The sequence below is a fragment of the Rissa tridactyla genome, chromosome 2, assembly GCF_028500815.1.
Source record: "Rissa tridactyla isolate bRisTri1 chromosome 2, bRisTri1.patW.cur.20221130, whole genome shotgun sequence".
NCBI classification, from domain to species: domain Eukaryota; kingdom Metazoa; phylum Chordata; class Aves; order Charadriiformes; family Laridae; genus Rissa; species Rissa tridactyla.
The window spans coordinates 105,059,480-105,077,667 of NC_071467.1; the positions used below are offsets into that span (position 1 = coordinate 105,059,480).

Consider the following 18,188-nt stretch of genomic DNA (forward strand, 5'->3'; position numbering starts at 1 on the left):
GAAAGAAGGCATTCATTACCTCTGACTTATCTGTGTTTGCTGATACTAAATCATGTGCTGCATTCAGCAACAGTTGCGCATTTTTCTGTCTTCAGCCTTTAACTACTGCCATAGCACGTCTTGTTGCCCTTGACATCCTCTGCAAGTCTCAACTCCAGTTGAGCTTTCTTTCCCACTATAACCTTACATGCCCCTAAATTCCTCTTTTATAACCTTTCCCTGCTTCTACTTTCTCTATACTGCCTTTCTGCATTGAAGCTTGCTCATGTCTTCTCTGTTTAGCCAAGCCACCCTCTTGAAACATTAACGTGTTTTCCTAAGGATGGGGATGGACTATTCTTATGCTTAGAGGAGGGTCTGGATAGAGATCCCTGGAGTGGTACAGACGTGAATGCTGACAGGAACGTTATCACTGTGAAAATTCCCAGAAATAAACTTAGGGAAAAAATATCAATTAGAGAAATACAGGCCCACTAATTCCTTGCTACAGTATCTGACAGACAATCAAATAATCACGAGAAGATGATACTGAAACTAAGCTTGGAATAATACTTACTAAGAATGCAAAATAATTAGATATTTGAATCATGTTAGTTGACAAACAGAGCTGTAACCCAGGTCGTCTTTTTCAAAGGGCTCACTTAAAGTAGCTGAATTACTAGTTAGCAGAATTCCTTAATCAAGCCTTCTTCCTTAACTGGCAGGATCAAGGAGGTGGGTCTCCTGTGCCCTTCACCCTAGTTGGGCTGGAGTTACCTTTTACCCATGCAAGGCCTCCCTCAATAGTATCACTGGTGTCCATGTAGATGAGCAGCCAACAGGTAATAGTCTCAGGGTCAAAAAAAACACTTGCAATTTCTGCAACATCCTAGATCTGAGTCCCTAAAAACCAAACCACCTTAGACAGCAAGTCACATCTGCAGATGAGTGCCTCCATCCCCTGCAAAAGGGAGTCTCTCTCCTGGTGGTACTGTTTACAACCAGTTGATTGGTCAAGATGATTCCTTGATGTTGCTTGCTCCTCCTTATCTGTTCTAACGTCCCAAATCTATTCTGCAAGTGCAGATCCACAGACAGGCCAAGAAACTTCTTCCTGCTGTCAGGAGTCACAAACTTTCAGTCCCCACCAAGCATAGACTCTGGCCATCCTTCTTTCCATGCAATGCATATTTCAGGCTACTGTCCTTGAAGGTTCTCCATGAACAGCTTGTCTAGCTCCCATTTACACTGAGGCAATGCTTCTATCCTCAGCTGCTTTATCTGACAGTTCAGGAAGCTGATCAGAGCATGACTCTCACAGTTTAAGTGCCATTGACTGAAGGAAAGACACCACCCTTTCCCTGCAGTCCAAGATTTGGATGGACACATTCTTCCTCAAGAGCTCCTTTTGGGTCAAGATCTCTAACGTGTCATGAGTGGTTGGCCCAGCCAGTGCCAGAGACTGTCCTTCTGGACATAACAGGTGCACAAGGTCTCAAGCAGTGCATCTGCACCTCCTGCTGGCCCTCTCCACTAGGAACAGCTGTGTTAACACCGAAATTCCTGTCTGTGCACCTTGGTCACTGGTGTTGCCAAGCATTGGTTAAATAGAAATATGGGGCACAAGCCTGCTCTCTTTCCCTGCCATCCCTGGCACACAACTTAAATGTTTTATGGCACAAACTATGAAGTCTAGGAGGAAAACATTTTTGTATTATTGTTAAAGAAATTATCATGTCAGGATGGTACAGTGTGGTGGCACAGACAAGGCAAAAAGTGCATGGCAATTACTTTGGAAAACATATTTGGAAAGTCAGAAAAAGGCAAATCATTCAGACAGCTCTTCCCTTCCAGTCACCTTCCATGTATGTAACCCTTCACCCTATAAATTTTATGTTTAAGACAAGGGGATAAGTATCAAATAATACATTCCAAAATGTATTCAACAAAGAGAAAGCATTTGAATTGTGCTGCACAAAATGGTTAAGTTACAGAACACGAAAATCAGCAAAAAATTAGTAGACAGCCCCTTCAGCCAGTTTGCTGCCCTATATCAAAGAGTCATTCCCAAAATGATGCTACCAGCCTGATGTGAGGCAACTAAGAAAGTTCTTTATAGAACAATTTGAGGGGTGCCAGTCTTGCTTTAGACATGTTCTAGACCTCTCACCACAAAGACTCTGAATATGCTGATTACCTGAGTAGAGAGAGGTAATCCAGATAAGTCAAGATCAGAACATCTTACAAAAACCACAGAACACCCCCCCCCCCCCAATAATTAGAACTGGTATAACAGAAATGGGATGAAATTTGACAGTAAAAAGCTCAAGGCCTTTCATGAAGGGCTAAGAGGAATTCCCATGATAAACTAGGAACTTCAAGCCAATGGAACAGAAGAAAGAATTGGACGGGTTATTCCAAACGCCCTCTCAATGCAGCTACTAAACCTGCCAATTAAATTTGTTTATGTACAGTAATAGATCTCTTTCTCTTACTTACACGTAAGTTTTAACATAATTTTTAAGACTGAGTGCTATATTTTTGTTTATAATACCATGTACAGTTTTGCTTACCTGTATTCAAAGAGATAAACTTATGCTGGAAGGGCTGCAAGAATAATTATAGGAATTGAGAGAATATCTTATGCAAAGCGACTGTAAGACTTTTCCTTGTTTGGCCTAACAACAGGAAAGCTGAAAGGGGATTTGGTTGCATTCTATAAATATATCAGGGAGGGAGAAGTGCAATTTAAACTAAAAGTTTTGTTAGTACAATCACAGATAAATACAAACTTAATCATAACCAGCTTTTGTGCTTGAATAGCCCCAAAGCGGGTAATGAAGACAAGAAAAGGGGGAAGGTATGATTTCAGGACATAATTTTAATATAAAAATGTATGTATACTTTACCAATGTAAAATTTTTATGTATATAAGTTTATATACACACAAAGTTGTACAACATACTATCCAAAGGTACAAATCTAAACATAAGCTGTGGAAAAGTATTTTCCAAGCTTGAATTTAAGCACAAATAGCTCTTTGTTATTACCTCATGAACAGAGTAAGTAAGCAGGCAGATTTTTGCTGGACTCACAAAGCCATATATCATAATGAGTATCTTGGATGCTTAGCTAAGAAATAAGAACTGGTAGGAAGAAGGAACGCTACCAACATCATCTTCATTTTAAATTCCCCAAAACTTGGAAACACACAAGACCCAGAAATTAGGTAAAATGCTTTAACCCCCCACATTTCCTAACATGCTTATCACTTCTTGACCAAATCCTGACCTCAGATTTGTATCTCTATTTCTCCTCAACTTCAGTAGAGCCTGTTTTCCACTATGATAGGAAGGAGGATTACAGTTTTAAACCTTTAAGTTCTCATTTAAATAACAATAATATTACATCTCATGAACAGCCCATAGTATTCACACGCACAAGAAAATAATTTCCTTATAACCCTAATCTTGCAACAACATTGTTTAGAGGCATGATTTTAACTCTGAGCGATAGATCACATTTAAAACAAGCTTACCTGTTCACAGACATCACGGCACATTAAGTTGTCCTTTGCATGGTAACAACAAGACAAGCCTATGGAAGAGCAGGGGGAGGGAAAAAGACATTTAAAAGACTCGAAGCACTTGACTATCACTTCTGAACAGAAGCACCCACTTGATCAGAACAATTTGTCTTGTCCACAGATGACTGAGAAACTTTCCTTCCCAGAGGACAAAAAAGAACATGAGAAATTTTTGTTCCAAAGTTGACGCAGATCTGTTCACTGAGTCTCACAGAAATACCCCTACCCACTCTCGGCCACCAAAATGAGATCTCTCTCCCCTTCCTTCTGCTTCTAGCCACATTTCTGCTGCTTAACTTGAACTACTTTGGCACCTTCCAAATTTCTTCATGAGGCAATTCAATTTATTAACCCAGGGAAAATAAAAAGAATAGAATAACAAAAAGTGAACAAATCCCCACCAAAAAAACTCCATAGAGACTATATGCCTTTGTAAATTCAATCATCTCACAGAATCTGAAAATGTGAGAACCAGTTAGGAACAGGTAGGTGTAAAAGGAAATCAGAGCAGGAACACAGCTGCTCATTGAACTCTGTCTTCTTAAAAAACTTGGAACAAAACTGTAAATTGTTTACTAGTGATGGAAGAGTGGTTTTGCCTGACTAGATGGAAGTCATAGAGCAAACACAGATATGAACACATCAACAGGAAAACAAACGAGAACTGAAGCATTAAGTCATGAAACACCAAGGTTTGAAGCAGCATTTTTAATATTACAGTTTGTTCTGCTTTGTTCCCCCTACCATCCAAGTATTTCCTTCATTCAGAGTTAAGCTTGATCAATATAAAATGAATTGCACAACTCCTTGACATTCATTTTCATCCGAACTGTCCAGTGCTTGGAACAGTGTAGTAGAAAACTGACATGGATTTCCTTCAAAGCTCTTACTTCCACGCACATCTTCACACAGAGGATCATTTAATGATTACAGATTTCTGCTCAACTGTATCTGAACTACATATCACACCGATACAACATTAAAAGCAATACTGTACAATGAAACCACATATATAAAGTTGTATATCACAATACCTAGTTGCTAAATAGATTTTGAACAAACCAATAAGAGGGACCTTGGGCATAAATTCCTTCATAATTTCACAACTTACAAGTGTTTTCATCTGAAAGCTTCTAGCTGTTACGACAGCCAATTTAAAAACCAAAAGAATCCACCATGACCAAACCCAAAATTCTCAAATATTGAAAGGACATTTAAAACTAAAAGAAAATTTCAGCCTGAAAATGTCAAGGAACTGGGGGGGAGGGGAAATCACTGAAAAGGCTCTCTGAAACAGTCAGAATTTAAAACAGATACTACGGAATTGAGCTACATTTTAATGCAGAAACCTATCTTTCCTGAAGAGGAAAGAAGAAAAAACAAAGTCGGACTAAATGGTGAAGGTTTTCGTTAATAATTAAAACCAGCACAGCAAAACGCCTGTAACAAATGAGGACCGCACCAAAATCCTGCTTACAACATGATGAAAGAATGAAATTGTAAAATTGACTTTAACGTTTTCTTGCCAATTTTCTACCATTGCAGAAAAGGTTTGAGATATGATACAGATGGCTTAAAATCTTTCTGATTTGAGGGCTACACGTGGGATGTTGCAGTTTTCCTGCACTATGTTCAGTAAGCCGATCTGTGACAAAAATCAACTTCATCATTAGCAAACTCTGCTATGTTCAAACTTCAGTTATTATTTCACTTAAATTAAAAGCCTTGCTTTACACTTTATCCTGTGATAAAGCCATGGTATTAGAAATGTATTACAACAATAAAAAAAAATTAACTTTGAAGAACAGTTTTTCTTAAGGCAAGAGTTGCACTTATTTTCAGAAACATTTCTAAATTTCAGTGCCTATGCAATCAGACTGCAAACACATTAACACAGTGCTGCAGAAAACATTCAGGTTCACAATGAAAAGACACCCAGCAAATTAACTGTCATAAGTAAAAAAAAAAAACAACCAACCAAACATACTTAAACATAGGTTTTACTTACAAAGAGAAATACTGGCTGCTCAACCATGTTTTTATTGTTTCGTTTCACCCTAAGTCCCAGAAATTTTTCATTATATAAATTTTTATTGAAGTAACTGCTACATTTAAGAGGTCGAAGAATTCAGAGTTCTCAACCTATAAAGAGAATCTACCTTGGCTTAGGTGACAATGCATAGGTTTAACTGCATACACCACTATGATTTGAGTTCGTGAATATCCTAGGCAACATTTTATTAAATGCTCCTTCATATAGATTATTTAACACTCTGTGGCCTTTTATTCATTAGTTTTCAGTGGCTCTCAACCCTATTATGAGCTAACACACATCCAGGATAGTTCTCCTTCTCAATCACTTCCACTGCTGAGTTTTAAGTCTTATCAATTATACCGAAGAGTGTAACAATGAAGTAACAATATACTAAACTTTATGGTCATTTCATTCTTTTTATACAAAATGCTAATCAATTGATGGTATCTTGAATTAGCAGCAAACCAAATTGGCCCAGAGTGATCTTTAGGGCTTAAGTCAAAAATGGAAATTATTAACAACATCCATTCCTAACAATTCCTCTGTTCTCTTTTCAGTTAAGCTCTTCTGAAATGTTTTATGACATCTCTTTCAGTCAGTCCCTCACTTTCTCATTCCCACTTTCTCTAGTTGTACCAAAAATTTCCCAATTTTATTCATGACCAGCTATGAAGAGGTAGAGGAGGCTGAGGGGAGACCTCATCACTCTCTACAACTACCTGAAAGGCCATTGTAGAGAGGTTGGTGCTGGTCTCTTCTCACAGGTAATTAGTGATAGAACAAGAGGGAATGGCTTCAAGCTGCAGCAGGGTAGGTTTAGGCTGGACATTAGGAAAAAATTCTTCACAGAAAGAGTGGTTAGACACTGGAATAGGCTTCCCAGGGAGGTGGTGGAGTCACCATCCCTGAATGTGTGTAAGACTCGTTTAGATGCGGTGTTAAGGGATATGGCGTAAGGGAGAACTTTGTAGAGTGGAGCTGATGGTTGGACTCGATGATCCCAAGGGTCTTTTCCAACTTAAATGATTCTATGAAATATCTACACTTCCTTCTTTGATAAGATCTGCTATCTCTGCATTAGGAGTAAGTTTATCAAGGGAAAGCTGGACTAGAGTATGTCATATTTCATTCCACTTGCTTTTTACTGCCTTCTTTCTAAAACCATGCCTCATTAGAAATCAGAGCTATAGAACAATGAAATGCCACAAATGCCTCAGTGATTGCAGTCTTCTGCTTTAAAGTAGTACATATTTTGTATTTTCCGTTCCTGTGACAGCATTACCAACATGATCCGTTTATTAAAAGCTATTTGCCAATACCTGTGCTTGTGCTGCCTTCTTTTTTCCATTATTCTTTTTCGGTCCTGTCAAGAAATTATCGGCTATCACAACTTTAATGCAGGAAACTATTTTACCACTATCCTTCCCTCTATTAAACACCTTTCCTTCACTTTTAAAAAAATTCAATACCTTGTTTAGCACCCTTCTAGAATGTTTGCAAAACCACAAGGAATACAAGCCTTGGGATACAAGGGCTGCTCTGACATTTCACATGGCAATCCACAAGTCAGGTTTTACCCATGTGGGGCAAGACACCAGCTCTTCTCCGTTTCAGACTCCGAGCTTGGGGCTTTACCTGTTGCCAGCGTGACAGCCCAAGGCACAAATCCCGGCCCCGAGTCGGGTAAGTGAAGGGGTCCACCACCCCCATGGCGCTGCCAGGCAGGATGCGGGAAAGACGGCCGCCCCCCTGCATCCCGCTCCTCGCTGCCTCTGCTATTTTAGCCCCCTCTCTCCTGTAACTGGCTTTCGCGCTACGGTGCTCTCCGCGGGGAGCCGGACACCGACATAGCGGGAAGACGACGGACAGCAGGAAGGCGACGCTGCCCCTTCCTGGCAGCGCCCGGAGAGCCGCCCCCGACCCTCACCTGCTGCGGCCCCGCGCCCGCCGGCCTCCCGCTCCCGCGGGGCAGGTGCGGGCGGCAGTGCGTGCCGGGGTGCCGTCCCCCCTCTCCCCCCGCTCCAGACAGGAGGGACCCGCGGCGCCGGGCCGCGCCTCGTCCCCGCGGACGACGCCACCCCGCCAAGGCTCGGCACCCCGCGGACGGCCTGGCCGCTGCGCCATGTTGTTGGAAAGAGACCCGCGGAGCCGCCTCCCCCCGCCAACCAAACCCCCGCTACTCACCGTCCGCGCCGGGGCAGAGCAGCGGAGCCGCCACCAGGCAGAGCAGGGCCCAGGGCCAACGCGCGGCCGTTACCGCCATGGCCCGGTCGCGAACCCGCCGCGCGGCTCCGCCTCGCGACCCCCGCCCGCCAGACGGACGGGCTCTGACGCGGGCAGCGCCCCCCCCAAGCCCCGCTCGGCCTCCCGCCGCCCCCATTGGCTGCGACGCTCCCGCCGGGCCCCGCCCCCTCCGCCGGGCCGCCGCGGACATTCCGGCGGGCCAGAGCCGCCGTCGCTGCGGGGAGCCCCGCCCACGGCCCCGCCCCGGCAGGCGGCTGCCTGAAACGGGCGGAGCCTGCAGCGGGGCCAGGCCCGCGGCCGAGTGGTGTCCGCTGGACCAGGCCTTGGCCCCGCTGGCGCCGGCGGGGCCTCTGCGGCCTGCCCCCGCACGGCGGACGCCCCGCCCCGCCCCGCCCCGCCCGCGGGCACCGGCTCTATGGAGCCTATACCGGCCTTCGCCGCCGCCCGCACCGGCAGCCCGCAGCTTTTCTCCCCTCCAGCCCACGGAGCAGCAACTGGGTGCCCGGAGGGAGGGTTCGGGCAGGTGTGGCTTAAAAGTGGGCTAAGGAGAGAAGAAACAGTGTTTAGGAGAAAGTTTTTGTGAAGGAGGCAATTCCATTGAATCCGTTTATTTCTATTTACAGAATACTTGCATTACTAATATTTCTACACAGTGCTTCCAGAGTCTTGATTGTAAGCCTCCTGTATAATGCCGTTTTCCGCTTCAAATTGCGTTGTGCATCCAGCCACCGTGTGGGAGAAATGACGGGAAGGGCACAAAGCCACCGGCTGACGCCCCGGGCTGGGAGGAAACCCCACGAGGTGAGGAGGCCGTCGTGGCTGCAACTGGTTGATTCAGCATCAGCTCTTGCCACTTGCTCCAGGACAAGCCCTTGCTCTGGGACAAGCTACCAGAAGGGCTCAGGCAGGTGCTAAGGGGTTTTAGTCCCGCTGTGCAGCTGGGGATGGCTCCTGCCCAGGTTGAAGGTGACAGGCAGGGAAGCTGCCTTGGCTTCCCAGTGACAGTGTAACCTCCTCGCTGCCCCGTGCAGCAGCCACGCAGTTCCGCTGTTGCCTATGGTGGGCCTCCATTTGGGAAGGGAACCTGGAATGCTCTGGCAGGCTGATACCGCTTTTGCTCGCCTTTCACCTTTCGTTGGGGTTGTGTGTGGTGTTTGCTGGTTTTCTGTGTCTACGCTGCAGCTTGGGTCAGAGGTGAGATGTTCCGATCCCTGGCAGCAGGAAGGCAATCCAACCTGTGGGGATTCAGCCTGCAGTGTAGACAGTTAGAAAAAGAGTCTGTGACTGAAGAAACCTCTGTACAGTAGGACCACCACTACAATCTCTTTTCCCTGTAGAGAACAAATTCTCTCACTTTTGTTTTTGGAATTCCAGAGAAATTAAATGTAAGCTATTCAATGAAGTCAAAGCAAACTTAAGTTACTGCTCATTTTGTAGCTAGTAACTATTTTGCCTTGAAGTCTGGCCATTCCAAAGTGAATGGAACAGCTTCTGACAGCTCTAGGCTTCTTGGATGAGCACCTTAGCATCCCATTATCAGATTTTCTGGCAATAGTAAAACAGGAAAACTTTTAAGAATCCAGAAAATTCAGCGTCCCACAAACTGCTTATATCCCTTTTCCAATCTGTCATCCCCAAAGACAGTCTGACAAGTTACTAAGCAATTAATGACTCCGTGGTCTTCCACAGCCTGGAGAATCTGTAGGAACCCAGTGCTCTTTGATTCCAGTATCAAATTCATAAATTGTCCAGAAAAAAAAAACCCAAGGCAATGGATTTTCCAGTTATGTGTGCTTGCAGCCCAGAAAGCCAACTGTATCCTGGGCTGCATCAAAAGAAGTGTGGCCATCAAGTCGAGGGAGGGAATTCTGCCCCTCTACTCTGCTGTGGTGAGACCCCACCTGGAGTACTGTGTCCAGCTCTGGAGTCCTCAGCACAAGAAGGACACGAACCTGTTGGAATGGGTCCAGAGGAGGGTCACAAAGATGATCTGAGGGCTGGAGCACCTCTGCTGTGAGGACAGGCTGAGAGAGTTGGGGTTGTTCAGCCTGGAGAAGAGAAGGCTCCGGGGAGACCTTAGAGCAGCCTTCCAGTCCCTAAAGGGGGCCTACAGGAAGGATGGGGAGGGACTCTTGGTCAGGGAGTGTAGTGATAGGATGAGGGGTAACAGTTTTAAACTGAAAGAGGGGAGGTTTACAATTAGATATTAGGAAGAAATTCTTTACTGTGGGGGTGGTGAGACACTGGAAGAGGTTGCCCAGGGAAGTTGTGGATGCCCTGTCCCTGGAGGTGTTCAAGGCCAGGCTGGATGGGGCTTTGAGCAGCCTGGTCTAGTGGGAGGTGGCCCTGCCCATGGCAGGGGGGTTGGAACTGGGTGATCTTTAAGGTCCCATCCAACCCAAACCATTCTGTGATTCTGTAATGCAGAACACTCCAATGACATGGAAAAAGTTTGTATCTTGTCTGTCTGCCTATACACCGATACAGAGTGATTAAATTGTACTAGTTCTTTATGGCACAGAGCCGTAGGAAACAACAGTACATCTAATTGTATTTTAATTTGAACTTAATAAATTAAAGTTGTTGCTGTAATTGTGACTTCAAGAAGCTGAAAAGTGGCAAATGTGACCTTATTATAAAAAAAAACCTCTTCACACCAGCACAGAAATGATGCTTACGTGTAAGTGGGCTTACATGCCAGTTAAATAGATGGGCTTTTCTCCCCAAACCCAAGGTTAATTTTCTGTCTATTATCTCGGGACTTAAAATTCATCATGGGTCCACGAGGTGGCAGCAGATCCAAAAGCAAATTTAGCCAGACGGCCAAATTTGCAGGCTGGTTTTGTTTCTTTGAAAATACGAGGGACTTGGACAGATTAGATGCGTTTTTCCCCACTTATGATAAATGGCTTAATTTGGCTCGATTTTGAATGAGAGTGAAGTGCTGTGCAGTCTGCTTCCCCTGAAAGCCATTTATGTGCAAAGTCATTATCAGCAACAATTTACCCCACAAGCGAACAGGCAGAAAAAAGGTGCTAGTACGTCTGGTAATTTAAAGGCTGTGTGTTGTCACTCGAAGTCCCCGCTTCAGTTCCAGAAGAAATAACAGACCACTGAAAGTATTTCCTTCCATTTAAAGAAGCAAAATGAACTTTGAAATAATACGAGCTTTTAAAATTTGGCTTTCAGTAAGGACAGTGTAAATTTTAACCTAATTATTCTAGAAAGCAAAGACTTTTGTTCCTTAGGCGTTTGGATGTTGATTCTGCAGGCTGCTGTTTTCCCGTTAAACCATGCATATCAGTCTTTCTAAAACAGAACCCACTTGAAGTTGATTCTTATCCAAGTTTAACAGTGAGAAGTGGAATTTTGAGGCTTGAAATAATGAAATGCCTCAGTGTAAAGCAGTTGGCTACAAATATACTGACAGCAACATTTTTAACTCTAGCAATAAGACAGAAACCGTCCTGCAAATATATCTTGGTTTTTTTGTGCTCCTGTCAACTGCTAAGGGAAGAGGAATACTTTATTCTATATGCTGTATTTCTTGTTGCTTAGAATATAAGAACTGCTCATTCAGCTACATTGTACTGCGTGCAGCTCTGGAGTCCTCAGCCCAAGAAGGACACGGACCTGTTGGAGCGAGTCCAGCGGAAGGCCACGAAGATGATCTGAGGGCTGGAGCACCTCTGCTGTGAGGACAGGCTGAGAGAGTTGGGGCTGTTCAGCCTGGAGAAGAGAAGGCTCCGGGGAGACCTTAGAGCAGCCTTCCAGGCCCTAAAGGGGGCCTACAGGAAGGATGGGGAGGGACTCTTCATCAGGGAGTGTAATGATAGGACGAGGGGTAACGGTTTCAAACTGAAGGAGGGTAGATTTAGATTGGATATTAGGAAGAAATTCTTTGCTGTGAGGGTGGTGAGGCACTGGAAGAGGTTGCCCAGGGAAGTTGTGGATGCCCCATCCCTGGAAGTGTTCAAGACCAGGTTGGACGGGGCTTTGAGCAGCCTGGTCTAGTGGGAAGTTTCCCTGCCCATGGCGGGGGGGTTGGAACTAGATGATCTTTAAGGTCCCTTCCAACCCGAAGCATTCCATGACTCTATGATTCTGTGATTTTTTGTATTAGCTTGAATAGTTATTTCATTATATTTTTTTCTGAGCAGTGTTTCATCCTGCTTCCTTAACAATTGCTGAAATGTTAAAAGCTTTGAACGTTACTCCATATTTTGTGTTGAAGTCTCCCTCAGCAATAGGTGAAGATTCTGATGTAGTCATGGTCTGAATTACTGGTCCAAACATACATTTTACTGAAAGAGATCTGACCTGATCAGGATCCCCTCAGAAAGTAAAATTTTCTTAAATCCAGAGAATCATGTTGTCAATGTGGCATATCTCTATACATTTCAGCAGAGTATTCTCTGGACTGAAAATACACTGTCCTATATTTGAATTTAACATACTATTATGTGTTTGAGATGTACATAAACTCTGTGCACCATAAAATTGGCTTCCTAACCTTTTAAGAACTTCAAGAACTAATATACAGAGCTACGCCTCCTAACACGAGACTTTAATCAGACAAAAGTTTGGTTTCACCTTGTATACCTTCTATTTCTATTTTTATCTCATTACTGGAAGCCAGTAGCATTTTCCTTCTTGGTAATTTCCATTGTAATTTAGCTAAGATTATTTGTTTTCTTTTAAATTGCTTTGCCGCAATGCTTAGGATATCTACACCTTGCAATTGGAAAGGTACTTAGAACATCTGTAGACTTACCCTAATTAGCATTAATTGGCCTGATCTGTGTATCAACAACTAGATGCCTGCATGATAAGCCAGTGCCAGATTTTTAGTGCATGTTGAATAGCTTTCCTGTGCCGAGGCTTGTTCTGTTTCATCTCTCTGTTGGAAGTAGGTAGGGCTTTACAGCTACCTCAGGTGTGTCTGTGTGCCAACTGGTCGGAATTGTGGGACCAGTTGTGGGACTGTCCCTAACAATCTGCTAGCTAGTAAGCGACACCGTTGCCTGTTTCTTCAGGCTAAGGATGGATTTCCACAAGGAAGCCTCTTTCAAGGAAATTTTGTTCTTAAGCAGGCAAACCTTTTTGTTCAGGCAACCCTTAGCTACTTTATTTTTTCTCCATGAGATCTCAGGCAGCGTTTTACATCTGGCTTTCCAAATAATGAATATGAAAGATTCATTTATTTTCAAATTACTTCACTTATTTAAAATCAGAAAACTAGAATGTGGGTTTTTTTTTCATAACTGTTTTATTAAAAGGCGAAACACAAATACAAAAGTGAGGTTTGGTGGCTGCTATTACACACATCAGAAGCAGCGTGCAGTTACACTGATAAGGAGAGTTGTATATAAAGCAACACAGATGCAAAATTAAAGCCAATGAAGATGTACATTAATGGCAAATACAATGTCCACAATTAATTTTAAGCAAGTTGAACATGTGGTCCATATTAGAGTTTGTAAAATCTTGCTATAGGCAAATAATTAATATTGCATACATCAAGTCTGGAAGGATAGCCAACTGCAAGTGATTAAATAAATGTGGAGTATATAATTAATTACAATTTGCTCTGAAGGTAATAAAGTAGTAAATAAGATCGTGGCATCATCAGTGAGCATGAGTTAAGAAACTATTCTATAGTTTTGGAAAGGAATTTCAAATAGATCTCATGTTCGCTGATGAACATCAGTTTTGATGGTGCTATAAAAAAAATCTGGGTCTGCTTTACGTTGCGTAACTTTTCTCAAAAGAGCAAATGACCTGAAACTAAAGTCACCTGTCAGTCTAAATTTTAAACCCCTGGAATCAGTTAAGCGATTAGAGACATGTCTGCTTCTCTTCAAATGAGAGTGCTGAGCGAAGTAAAACAGACTTCTTGGTAACAAAGCTTTTGGAATGGATAATTTAAAAATAGGTTGTGGACTGATGGAAGCATCAAGACCATTCATTCTCTTTGACGTAGAAAAACTGCGTCAGAAAAGCCTAATTGCCACATCCTTCCCCGTAACAGAAGGTGATGCTAAAAATAATGCCTAAAAAAATGTCACCAAGATACAGTTATGCTTTTTTACTCTCTATAACGCATTGTATGCTCTATAGTCTTTGTACTGCATACTCTTTATAATGGAGTTATGCATTAACGTAAATGTATCAGTTTGCTGCCTTCAAGGCTGCTATATGTAGGCCAGGGTTGCTAGCACGTGTGTGGAGTACCTTCGTGTCTTTTACAAGACTCTCTTGTAAGGCTCTCTTATGGGATGGACAATCCTTTCGATTTGACTTCTGGAATAACGTGAAGAAATTGGAAATTGAGATATTGGAAATGAGGGAAACTATACCAGAAGATTCTGGGGTTTGGGGAGTAGAAAATTGATCCCTTCAAAATGTGGAAAAAGAGTTTTTTCAAATGGGATCATGTTCAGTCCAGTCGAATCCTTCAACCATCCTAATGATCTAAATCTGAATCTAAACTCAAGTGTCTAAAGTCTGCTGCACCTCTACGGTAGTAGAGACGGGCCGTGCTCATGCCAGTAGAAATCCTATCTTTTTTCTGGCCTTGGCTCACCATACAAGAAGACAAATAACAGCATTTAGCAAGTGATGACACATATATGTCTTTGAATACAGATAAAATGGATATTCATTTATGCTTTTCAACGCAGGCTTCACTATCCGCAGTGCATCCGCCAGCATATCACAAGCATGGGTTGGAGAGAGAAAAGGATGTGTTGAAGAACATTGAGAATACCACATGGAAATTCTTCAGTGGATTATCCCACTGAATCATTGAGTCGTGTATAGGATTAGGTACTTCTCCGTATGGTGTTTAAGGACCAAATTGCTGCTGGAATATTTTCCAAAGGTTATTTTTATGTTTTGCTGTACTATGGAACTGTGTTAAAAATTATAGCATAGCTGCACCTACAGTGAGATATTTTAAAGCACCCAAAGAGCTTCATATATTTTCTTCCACGTTTTAGCAATTATAATACTCTCTCAATTAGTAATCTTTGAAGAACTGTGTGTAATTCATTCACTGCTATACATACATTTCTGTATGAACGCAGTCTGCAATCTTTGCAAAAATGAGTGTGGGCGGTATGAAATCATTTATGCTGCTAATTGACAATTTTGCAATTGCTTCTAGTTTCAAATAGAAAAAAAATCAATGTAGACTGGCAGATAAAATAAAAATGAAAGGGGAAGGCATAAAATTCCATTTTTTGCAACCAGTTTGTGTCACGCTATTTAAATCAGTTTTAGTTAAACTAGCTAAAACTAATCAGCTTCAGCTAAAATAAAATTGTTTTATTTTTGCTATGGCATACATTAGCTAGCAAGTTCTGTCAAGATGACATTTTAATTATGTGAATTACAGATCAATGCCTATTCCCACTTGTACCTACACTTGAGTGACACGAGTGAATTAGGGTAGAACTTTGCTGGTATGCATTAATCCTGAACACATCTCAAAACACCTTAACAAAAATGTCAAAAGGTACTTTATTTATTCTAACTTCTGCAGACTTTGATAGTGAAAATATTATATGCATAATTTACATGTTAAGTTTTACAGTGAAGGGAGTTGTTAGAGATCTCCGATGTCTTTGCTGGGAAGAGCCACACGTGCCTGAGAGCGAAGAGAGGAGGTGACGGTTTTTGATCAGAACAAGGAGCAGTGCGCTGGGACAAGGCAGCGGGGCCGGCGAGGAGAGCGAGTGCTGCCCGCAGGTTCCTCGCATGCAGTGAGCTGGCTGAATTCATCCCCCAGCCAAGGGCGAAGCGCAGCCCAGTACAGCCCCAGGCACACGGCGGTGAGGGTCACTGGCTCCTCCCTGTGCAATCGTCCTGTCCTCACCATCGCTACAGAGGGACACGAGGATCAAACGAAACTTCTTCTGTTAGGAGGCAACTTTAAGTAATACGCGCTATAGAAAAAGAACTTGTTAATTTTGAAATCATATATGGTAGATCAGAATTCAGATCCTACACAATAATTTTAAAGCTCCCTCACCATATATTCAAAAGTTCGTAGCTAAATTCTTATTGTCTTTGGTAACTAAGACTGAAAAAATAAATGAATTACTTTTCCCTTTAAAATACTCATATTTACTTTTCTTGGGTAAAAAGTAAAAAAACTAGACCAGACCTTAAAAATCACTAAGCACCTGATCTCTCTCATAACTGATATCCAAATTGTGTATATATATATTTTAATATATACATATACAAAACACAGCAAGATCCAAGTAAAATTTAGTGACCTAAATCAAGACTGAAGATCCATAAAACGAAGACTGAAATTGGAAACATCTAAGTGTTGTATGCACTTTGTGCTTCAGTTTCCTGGATTCCTTTGGCGCTTGTTCCTTCCTAAATCCTCAGCTGTCCTGGTGGATTGCCATCCTCCAACTGCTTGCTCCAAATGGATTGCTCCTCCAGTGGAATAGAGGCAGGATGTGGCTATCTACATCCAAGAAAAAAGGTACGTGCCCCTCACCTTTCTGGGTGCCTACACTCTTCTCGGGGAAAGCCTGAGAATAAATAACCTTTCAAAAATGTAGTGAAGTTCTACGCATAGCGTCTCAAAAGGAGAAAATGAAGAACTGCTTTGGTTTAAAAGTGTTCTTACTAGTGCCCGATAGGTAATCGAGTATTTTAGTCATGTCATAAATTATATAAGTGATGCCCTTTATGCGCACCTGTATTCCTCACATGCACCACTAACTGTTTTAACTCATTAAATAGCAAAGAAGGGGGACACAATAATGGGATGAAAGCTGCGGAAGGGGGAACTGTCAGTGTACTTTTATCGAGCTGCGTTTTATTATACATCATGCATGTTTAGAGGTGCAAGAGTATTTTCAAAAACAGAACCAAAATTTTATCTTTAAAATACTTACAGGGTCTGAAAGTCACCTGGTGTGTTTTTTGCTGTTCTGTAGATCCTAGCTTTGAAGATATGATAAAAATAGTGGGATTATTTTTCCAGTAATTTCAGGGTTTAATTAGCATAGAGGAAATAATCTGCCACTTCCTGTTAGTGCATTTCTGCTTTGCTGTAGTACTTCAGCCTTTCTACATACCTGATTCGGTATTAAATAGATAATACTGATTCATTAAATGTGATAATGCTAACTTCAAACCTGTATCAATTACACTTTCATTTTGAAGTATTTTTTTCATTTGAAGTATTTTTTGTCTTAATTTTGGGCCTTGCAGTGACACGTTCCTGGACAAAGAACTGATCAGATGTTGCAAACAATCCTAGACTTGGCACAAAATGGCACATGGCACCAGAGCTTCTTGATCACTCGATTCTGGTTAACGGCTTTGGTGCCCATAAGCATATTGACATGTGGGCATTTGTTCTATGTGCAATAACACGAGGAACGTTCAGTAATAGTAAGCCCCCAAAAAAGAAAAGAAAAATTAAAATCTGAGTTTTTCTGAACCTATAAGTAGAATTAGGGATTCCTTGTCAATGAGGTAGTGTTTTAGTGACTAATTAGTGATATTAGAGTTGCACTACTAATATAAAATCTGTTCTGTAGCAACAATAAACCCAGAAAAAATAACAAATGTTAGCCTAGCCAGCTAGAAAATCAATATGCCAGAATGCTCTTTTCCCTTACCCGCGTTGCATTTGGAAGCAAGACCTTGATGCTTTCTAGAAAGAATGAGGTTGCTCTGTTTGTTACATGCCACCTTTTTAGGAGCAAGATGGAGTCTTTTGGCATTTTGTAGAAAAGGTACCTTCAAAATTGCACACTTGCAGTTGTTTAAGATGGCATGTTTTGCTCATATGTAAGGTATTCAGCAGCTGCGGCACACTTTACAGGGATGCATGAATGATAATAGGCTCCTGCGGGAAAAATTTGGGGAATGCAAGAGGAAGGGCAAGGAACACTACAATTCCTGCAAATCTGCCCTAGCTCTAGACATGTGATCTGTTTTCAGCTGTTGTTTTTTTCCATTCATTGTACTTTTCACAATTTCTATTACTTCCATTGTTGCACATTTTCTTCAATTTATATTCTGAGTGACTTCTAATAGGTATCATAATTTATTTTTTCCCCATTTTAATTTCCTAGCGAAACTGTAAAATCTTTCACATCCTTTTCAAAGGAGAGGATCTCAGGCTGGTTAGCATAAGGCAAGTGATCCAGACAGCTAGCTAATTATGTGTCCTGTTTTTCTTTTGACTTGCAGGTAACACACTAAGAGATCATTTAACACATTAAGAGATCCATGTCGGTAACATGGACAGGGGGATTGAGTGCGCCCTCAGCAAGTTTGCCGATGACACCAAGCTGTGTGGTG

At 42.2% G+C, this 18,188-nt stretch overlaps 1 protein-coding gene across 4 annotated transcripts in view; it reads right to left on the reverse strand.

The window, feature by feature from the left end:
• Window positions 1–7,937, reverse strand: part of RECK (reversion inducing cysteine rich protein with kazal motifs) — a 74,208-nt gene extending 66,271 nt beyond the window's left edge. For 3 of the 4 annotated variants that reach the window (XM_054191933.1, XM_054191934.1, XM_054191928.1), the window contains exons 1-2: window positions 7,785–7,937; window positions 3,518–3,576 (exon numbers count right to left, since the gene is read on the reverse strand). In XM_054191933.1, the coding sequence (XP_054047908.1) occupies window positions 3,518–3,576; window positions 7,785–7,863 (138 nt within the window). In that variant the 5' untranslated portion in view covers window positions 7,864–7,937. Of the gene's footprint in view, window positions 1–2,552; window positions 2,587–3,517; window positions 3,577–7,784 lie in introns of all 4 variants that reach the window. The other variant, XM_054191929.1, reaches the window with a different exon arrangement.
• Window positions 7,938–18,188: the final 10,251 nt, after the last annotated feature.